The following is a 9,515-nucleotide window of genomic DNA, read 5'->3' as shown; positions in this document are numbered from 1 at the left end:
AAGAAGGCCAAGAAGAGCTTGGAGACGTACAAGATCTACATCTTCAAGGTGCTCAAGCAGGTGCACCCCGACATCGGCATCTCCTCCAAGGCCATGTCCATCATGAACTCCTTCATCAACGACATCTTCGAGAAGCTCGCCGGCGAGTCGGCCAAGCTGGCGCGCTACAACAAGAAGCCCACCATCACCTCCCGGGAGATCCAGACCGCCGTGCGCCTCGTCCTCCCCGGCGAGCTCGCCAAGCACGCCGTCTCCGAGGGCACCAAGGCCGTCACCAAGTTCACCTCCTCCTAGATTGCTGCCGTCCGTCCGAGTCTGTTTCGTATGGTCTGGTCTGAATTTGTTCCCGTGTTAAAACATATTACAGGGGGTTAGATTCCCCTATCGAACAGTGTAAAATGAGTCCAATTTGCTGAATCAAAGAATCATCCAGTGGTTGTTACAAACGTGCCTTGCTTCAGCAATTTAACTTGCTCCTCTTAACTTGGATGATTTCGTTGAGACAAACCTCAATGGTTGTGTAAGCTGCTCTGATAATTTTATTTTTTGATTCTGCCATGTTTGACTGGAAAGTTGACCTTTTGCTTCTGCCATACTCCATGGTTCAGTAAACTCTTGACGCAGGTCCTTATTTTTCCTTGTGTAGATGCAGTCAGCTACAGATTGTTCTACAGGTGGAAAGTCTGTAGCCTGATTTGTTAACTTTATTTTCAGGGTAAGTATTCATTCCGAGCTTTTAACGCCATTAACTTATTCTCATTCTAAGAGTTTCAGAAGTCAAGCCGTACTCTAGGAAGTTTCAGAAGTCAGTTGTCTGAATTTTATAACTTTGCGATCTCTTGAGCCAATTTTTTAAATTCTGAATGTGCTTCTGCCTTCTGAAGATTGCGTTGAATTCACGTTGATGTATGTCTTGATTTAACTCTGTTGATATGCTATACTATGCTTGGTTTTCTGTAGAATTCATTTGATGAGATGATTGGCTGCCAACTGAGGTTGGGAGATGCACACATTATAGATGGGAAGTTATTATTTGGTCATATTTGGTAACTTTATACTGAATTTTGTTTTCAGGGGCAAGATCTCATTGTGAGCTTAAAACAATTTACTCAATAGAAAATTCAGAAAGCCAGTCGCGTATTCTAGTGATTCTGTATACAATCCAACCCAGTGCTGAAATGTCTACTTCTAGAGGAATACACATGATATTTTGGTCATCCCTGTAGCTTAATATGCTGCTCTGCAATAAGTTTGATTCAAACGATTTTATTATCCTTAAACACGATAAATTTATAGCCCTGTACGACAATAGTTTGAAAAAGAAAACATTGTCAGCTTCAAACCAATTAGCACCCTGAAAGTCCAGCTCTACTGTATACTCCCTTTGTAAACAAATATAAGACGTTTTACAGTGGGAGTAGTTAGTTTCAGTTAAGAAGACGACAGTTATTTTAACTCTGTGATCTGCCAGAATAATTTTTCTATTTTGTTCTGAACCTTGTGCTTCTACCTTTGAATACTTAGGTGTTGTATGGATGAAAATATTTTATTTGACAAGATTTGGCTACTTTTCTTTTACTGGACTAGGTGAATGCCCATGCGTTGCACGGGGCACACATATTCTAATTGCTCATTACTATTCATGCAGAACATACACCTTTAAGTTCTAATGCACTTCACGTGACATTTTCAACCTTTCTACCGCCAATCACTTTTCTTCTTATTCTTGTTCTTCGTCCCACTGTCTCCGCCTACAAATTCATGCTCACTACCTCCATCAATGCGGCTTGTTCTTTGAGTCACGAATGCCATTCTTCAAAATAAGTCAAAAGGCCCATATACCCAAGGAAAAGAGATATTTGGGTTTGTCTAAATATCACATGTATGATACAAAAAAGTTCATCAACTAAGCATCTGAGGTTACATGTCCACCTAGTTCCTGTAGAGAGAACACAAACTATCATAATAGCTTTCATCCAAGATATCAACATTATTCATTTCCAGCAAATATATTATTATGCACCATAATTTAATTTGAAGTAAATAAAATTAAATTTTGAACAGACATTAAAGCGTGCGCGTTACTCACTTTTCAGCATAAGGAGTAAAGAATGACACAATTGGTACATGGTGACGAAGCAGAAAAACGTATTTTTGCTCTATTACATGACATGCGGCCGTTAGAAGTAAACTACGGTTTGACATCACCTCCATTGCCTTTGAGCCAACAGAAAAGAAGGCCCCAAAAATTGATGGACCTAAGGAGCTAATCTGCTTATATTAGTGATCTAAAATGTCTTATATTAGTTTATATAGGTAGTACTAGCATATATGCCCGTGCGGTGCAATGGAAAAGAAAATTAGGGTTATGTGCAATCACAATGGTTCATAGCGAATACACTATAAAGAAACGCTAGTTGTCCCACCTATATATATGCAAAGAAACGCTGTTTGTCCTATTCACCTAAACATCCAACAGTACCACGACGACAGGGAGGTGCACGCTGAGGTCCAGAAGAAATACATATCAACTGCACAATCATAAAAGGAGCCATAGCATAGTTGAGAGTTCCACATAAGGTCATCGATGCATAGCGTAGTTGTGAGTTATTTTTTTTTGCAGGGGCGTAGTTGAGAGTTCCACGTAAGGTCATCAGTGCGTATTAGACGCCCAGACCGCGAACAGTCATCTGGACATCGCCGGCTAGCCATGCCTTGCTTGATGCAAAGACGTCTTTTGCCCCGTACAACATGAAATATCCATGCATCAGTTTCTTGGTATAATTAGAATTTTCGTCCACGCAGAGGTCCAGCGAAACAACGGGAGGAACCCGTCAGGCGAAGGCCCAACCCAGCAATATGGAAACTCAATCTTGCGTGGGCTTCAACTTTGCCTGGGCTCTTTAACTAAGAAATAGCGTATATAAAAATAATAAAAATTCTTAAGACGGGACGAAACAAAGCGGAGCCAAACTAAGAATACATATTCCCTTTAATAGTAGGTATATAGATTACATTAGACGTACACTGAACTGTAAACTTAATTGAGTGAACTGTTTATGCTACCAACTGAATTTTTTTGTTAAACCATTGTGCCTTTTCATAATCTGCAAGCAACAAGGTCAGCGAACGAGATCTTCCATAATTTATTTACGGTAACACAAACAAATAGACAATAACCTAAGTAAAATTTAGGGGAAGAAATTGGGAATGAACCGTAGAAAATTACCTGTGGACAGGATCAGATTCAGAGAAAGAACTATGTTGCTGACTTGCCGCTTTGTGTAGCTTGCAAATGATTCAAGGAAAATTGGAGAGGCTCAGATTCACAGGAACTGTGTTGCTTAGTATGCATGTAACCAGCACCCTTTGACCTTTCAGACAGGTCTGGTACTGTTTTTACTACTTCTTTAGCATCCATGTGGATGTAGTCCTAGCTCTAAACTTCTCCATAGTTTCTTGACTTCCTTGCGGGCTGTCCTTATCTAATCTTTTGCATCACACACACACACATCACGTCACAATATTCCTGTATGCTTCAGGGAGAGTCTCAAAGGGAAACTATTATGGGTTAGCCTCAACAAGAAGTGCTGCACTTTGGTCGACATGGTATCTCCTAGTTTCTTTTCTCAGCGATGCTTGTTACCGAGTTGTCACTTGTTGCGGGGTATAGTGACATGGGTAGATGAACCTGCAAAGTGCGAGATTGCTCGAGAATTCAAATGGCATCAGTAGCACCTACTCCCAAGTGAAATAACCTGGATGTTGATCAGGTAGAGGTTGATGCAGGTGACCTCATCGCCATGGACGCCCTATAGCCGTAGCTCCTTGCCATATCGCGAGTTGCCACACCCTACCTCAACGACCCATGGGCTGCAGCACAACAAGCAATATATATGTCCAGAAATCGGGAGTCCATCACGAGATTGACCTCAAGAATGGGGGAAGAGGCAGGGGGCATGAGCTGGGAGGGAGAGGGAGAAGAACGAGGCGTGGGCGGTGGTCGCATAGACTCCATGTCCATTTGAGGATATGAGCCTGGCGGCGGCAGCCTCGGGAGGACATGAACTCTCGCCCACCCCTTCCTCGACGCCGCAAAATAGCTCCTGGTGGCAGCGGCGAATCCTTGGGTGTCTCGCAATGGCAACATTGGAGCGTCGCTGGCAGGAGCTCGAGGATGGGGAGCGCGCGTCCTCCTGTCGTCAGTCAGATTGGGGAGCTTGTGGCGGCGTCCAGGTCACAGGTAGGATAAGGCAGGGGAATCAATTGGCGTCGGTTTGTTAGTTTTTATTATTTTTCTTTGTCTTTGTGTGTCTTGTAGGTGAGATGTACTTCCTAAGTACTTAGCACGATGAAAGGAGTTTAAGCGGTGGTCACACAAGACCCAGACTTAGCCATTTTGAAGGTGGGAAAAATCATTTTTCCAAAGTGCTCCAAATCAAGATCTAAAACCAGAAATTGATCAACGTCGATCATACGAATCCAACAAGACCAAGAGCGTCAAATTCCGACTTTGTATGAAGAACGGTCGTTTTACCGAAGAGGGGCAACAGTATAAATCCCATACGACCGCATGCGGTCGTTTAAGCGCCCATTTGGACTCCAGACAACACCGAAACTTGCCTCTCGTGACGGGATTCTTCGTGAATTTTGTCCCCGTTTGTTCCCACGACTCTTTGGCCTTCAAGGGATGATTTGGGAGAGGATTCAGCTCATCTAGAGCCCTTGGAGCAAAGGACAGAAGCCACATCAAGGGAGGAGGCTATGGGAGAGCTCTTATATATTCACCTTCAACCCTAGTCGTCGTCTCCATCTCCACACACACTTTTAATCTCAGAAATTCATCTCCACGTCCAACCGCCGCCACATCAAGAACACCATTGGGGCAACCAAGAGGGAGACTGGAAGGGGCCGTCGTCGGTGGGGCGCAACCATGGGCCGCCGCTGCCGCGCCTTCACCACCATCATCTGCCCAACAACCCATCTCCCTCCCCCATCGAAGTCTCCGTGATGGGTTGTAATAACTCTTGAACCCCTCTTTATGTGATGTTATTTGAGTAATTGTTTGATATGGGTCGGTCGATTAGTAAGTGGTTGTTTGATATGTTTAGTCTATTTATGTGTGTTGCTTATTTACCTATGCGGTAATTTAGTGATTGGAGACATTCAATCTATTGGTGTAGTTGGAGACGTTCAACTCTTAGGCCACACATGAAGTAGATAGAGGATTGTGCAGACCGATCGACCTGTGACATGACAGGTTGTAACGACATTTCCCTTCTTTGTGTTTTGGATGATGATGACAACCCTTTGTTGGTCTAATCGTGTGCTAAGTGCTTCAGGTTCTCGGTGATTAGGCTTACATCGGTTAGCTATTCTCTCTGGAAGGAAAAGATCGAAGACAGGGTTTTTTCTACATGTTTATCTCTTTGGTCGTAGGGAACCCGTACTATTAAGAGGGAATCCACGCTAGAAGGAGTTGGGGGTTCTTTGCACGTACACATTTTGCCACACCCTCCTTTGCCTTCCTTGTTTTGTGAGAGAGAGAGCTCCCCTTCCTTCTCTTCTGCTTGATGTGTTCTCCCAGTGGTTGTACCGCTCGTGCGAGCGGTTGTACCGCTGGCTCTTGGCACTAACCCAACCTCCACCCCAGGGGTGATACCCTGGGGTTGAACAACCCAATCATGAACGAGCGGTTGTACCACTTCTCTCGGGTGGTGGTACCGCCACCAAGCTTAACAATGACTGTGGTCTGTCTCTGGCGGTTGTACCGGCCAAGTACCGCTCAACAACCGGTCAGACTTCTGTTTTGATGTGGTACTTGGGCAGTGGTGGTCCGGTTGGTCCGGTTGTCTCCCGCACACCGGTACCACCGGTGTCCTAAGCGGTTCTACCGCTTGGGACTTAGCCACCCAAGTGTCCAAGGCCAGGCGGTTGCACTGGTGCTATACCGCTCGATCACCACACACAGGGGTGACACCCTACTGTTTCAAAGCGGTGGTTGAGCGGTGGCTGGGAGGTTGTTCCGGTTGTTCTCCACAACCGGTACTACCGCCTACCCGCCCGGTTGTATCGCTTGGTAGGGTTATGCAGGTAAATCGTGAAGTTCCAGTTGTACCGGGACGAAGAGCAGTTGTATCGCTGCAGTGCTGTTTTCGCAGTAACGGTTGGATTTTAGGGTTTGCTATATAAAGGTGGTTCTTCCACCTACCACATTTACCTCTTACCTCTCTCACTCCTCCATTAATGTCACTCAAGCTCTCTTGCCCAATCTCTCTCTCTAGCCACTCAAACTCATTGAATTGCTAGGGATTGAAGGAGGAGATCTAGATCTACACTTCTACCAAAGGATATTTGCTTCCCCCATACCTTATTGTGTGGATTTTGTTACTCTTGGGTGTTTGAGCACCCTAGACGGTTGAGGTCACCTCGGAGCCACATTCCATTGTGGTGAAGCTCCGTGGTTTCGTTGGGAGCCTCCAATTCAGTTGTGGAGAGAGCCACAACCTTGTTTGTAAAGGTCCGATCACCGCCTCCAAGGGCACCAATAGTGGAATCACGGCATCTCGCATTGTGTGAGGGCGTGAGGAGAATACGGTGGCCCTTCGCGCTTCTTGGGGAGCATTGTGCCTCCACACTGCTCCAACGGAGACGTACTTCCCCTCAAAAGGAAGGAACTTCGATAACACATCCTCGTCTTCACCGGCTCCACTCTTGGTTATCTCGTACCTTTACTTGTGCAAGCTTATATTGTGTTGCATCTCCTACTTGCTTGAGTGCTCGTTGTTGTTGCATCATATAGGTTGCTCACCTAGTTGCATATCTAGACAACCTACTTTGATGCAAAGTTTAAATTGGTAAAGAAAAGCTAAAAATTATTAGTTGCCTATTCACCCCTCCCCCTTCTAGTTAACTATATCGATCCTTTCAATTGGTATCAGAGCCTCGTCTCTTTATTAAGGACTTTGCCGTCTGAAGAGTATGGTTGACACCATATACGGTGAGGAGGAGCACCCCGGTGTGATTCCATCCTCGTCTACGGCCGATGGGGGAATCTCGGTCTCACGTGAGGAGCTCAATGTGTCCTTGGACACATTTAAAACCTCCATGACGCCGAGGTCAAAGGCGTGCTTAAGAACTTTATTGATGGCCTTAAGTTGTCCACCGCATCGTTGGAAGTGGTCGATCCCACTAACAAGGTGACGGATGCTAACTCCGACAAGGGGGAAGATTCTAGTGATAAAGTTCCTTTGTCTAGTGGTAAAAGTGGAAATGGCATGTTTGCCCATGTGGAACCTCCACTTACCTATGGAGGACCGATTCCCTCCACTCATTTAAACCATGCCGGTTCTTCTCCTAAGATTGTGAAAAATGAGGATTTTGACGCTTGGGTCTATCGCTTTAAACGTCATTTAAATCATGTTAATACTAACCTTTGGAGAATCATTGAGCAAGGTTTCTATCCACACGACTCAAGCAACTTCACCCCTAGAGAAGCCGCGGATCATCAATTCAACGAGAATGCTCTCTTCATCATCCAAGATGCAATCCCTCCCGAAGATATTGCGCATCTCCGACCATTCACCGTGGCAAAGGAAGCATGGCACCATGTCGTTTCCCTTTACAAGGGAAGCGCAAGCATTCAACTCTCCAACTATGAGGTGGTGTAAGATGAAGCCGATGAATTTGCCACAAATGAAGGTGAAGAACCTCGTGAGCTCTACCGGAGACTAACCACACTCGTGGTCTCACTCCGATATCATGGGAGCAAGGATACAAATGACAATTGGATCAAGCAAAGTTTCTCAAAGCCATGACGCCTTTCCATAAGGCCATGTCCTCCGTCATCCATCAAAGGCCGGACTTCCACACCTTGTCCTCAAGTGAAGTGTTGGATGAGTTTGTGGCAATGAGTATCTTGGACAAGACCGCTGACAATGCGGTGTTGCGTTCTCAAAGAGCAAAGAAGCCCAACCTTGCCTTGAAAGCCAAGTCTAGTGTAGAAGAAGAGAAGGAAGAGGAAGAAGAGGAGAGCAACCCCGAGGATACAAAATATGATTATCATGAGCACATGGCTCTCGCTTCAAGACAATTTTGGAGCAAGAAGAACTCAAGGCCCAACTTCCACAAGAGCAACTCAAGTGGTGCCAAGGGCAAGCAACGTGTGAGGACTTGCTACAATTGTGGCAATGTGAGCCACTTTGTTGTGGAGTGCCCCTATGAGAAGAGGGAAGACAATGGTGGCAAGTTCATCCGGAAGGAAAAGGCCAAGTCTTTCCCCAACAGGAACCACTTCACCAAGAAGACTCCTCCCAAGGGATTGGTGGCACAAGAAGAGTACAATGAGGATGAGGATGATGAAGACGGTGAGACGGTTGCCATGGCCTCCATGGCCATTGCGACAACTCCACGGGCGTCCCTCTTTGACTCACCCAATGAGAGCATCACCGCCAAGTGCCTCATGGCTAAAGCCACCAACAAGGTAACCCCCAACATCAAAACTACCATCATTACTTATCCTTCTTTGACGGATTGCATTGATGAAAGTGGGGGGGTCCAACGTGGAGGAAAATGAATTTGAATCTTTTATGAGTAAGCTCAAGGGTAGATCCAAGAAGCACTTCTTTGCTCTCTTGGAACAACTTGGTGAAGCCAATGACATGATCGAGGCTCACGAATACACCATCTCTAAGATGGAGGGGCATAGTCGTGACTATGCCGATGAGATATCGGATCTCTCTAATGCTCTTGAGGAAGAGCGCGGTCATCGCTTTGCTCTTGAGGAGTCACACAATGATGATCATGCTAAATTAAAGAAAGATCTTGATCATGCTCTTGTTGTATCTTGTGTGCTAAATTTCGAGAAGGCCAAACTTGGGGTTGATCTTGCTAGACTCAAGGAGGAGTTTGATATACTTGACAAGGCTCACAAGGCCTTGAAGAGTACTCATGCTAATCTTAAAGAGTCTCATGATCAACTCCAAGTGAGGCTAACCAAGGAGAAAGCCACTTTTCCTCTTATGGTTTTAATTGATAATGCAAATGCTACTAACCCTTTTTGTGAGCATGTGCATCTTGCTGAGGAGAATGCAAAGTTGAAGGAGCAACTTGAGAAAGGCCTTGTGTCGTGCATACAAGGTGAGAAGAACCTCAACGATCTTTTGAGCAATCAAAAGGAAGTTATGGCCAAGGAAGGGATTGGGTTCGCACCCAAGTCCAAGAACAAGAAGAAGAATGACAAGGCCAAACGACCTCCTCCTCTCATGCAAACTTTTGTCAAAGAGGGAGAGGGTGCCTCTAAGGAGAAGAATAACAATGTGAAGGGTGGTGGTGTCAAGAAGAGTAATGCCACGCCTTCCAACAAAGTCGGCGACTTTAACCCTTCCTATGTGTTATGTCGTGCTAGTGATGGGCATGTTTATGCTAAATTTGTTGGTTCTCCTTATGAGTACATTGAATGGCCTATTTGGGTTCCTAAGACCCTTGTCACTAACATCAAAGGACCCATTGCAAAA

The 9,515-nt window shown here is 45.3% G+C and overlaps 1 protein-coding gene across 1 annotated transcript; it reads left to right on the top strand.

Moving 5' to 3' along the window:
- Positions 1-3: 3 nt before the first annotated feature.
- LOC125530555 (histone H2B.5) lies at positions 4-446 on the top strand (the record flags this gene model as incomplete). The annotated part of the gene is made up of 1 exon (XM_048694936.1): positions 4-446. A coding segment is annotated over one exon (291 nt), but the record flags the coding sequence as incomplete, so codon positions are not given.
- Positions 447-9,515: the final 9,069 nt, after the last annotated feature.

Source organism: Triticum urartu, unplaced genomic scaffold, assembly GCF_003073215.2.
Source record: "Triticum urartu cultivar G1812 unplaced genomic scaffold, Tu2.1 TuUngrouped_contig_6398, whole genome shotgun sequence".
In the NCBI taxonomy this organism is placed as follows: Eukaryota; Viridiplantae; Streptophyta; class Magnoliopsida; order Poales; family Poaceae; genus Triticum; species Triticum urartu.
The sequence above is the reverse complement of the archived record's forward strand: the minus strand, read 5'-3'. Positions and strand labels throughout refer to the sequence as shown.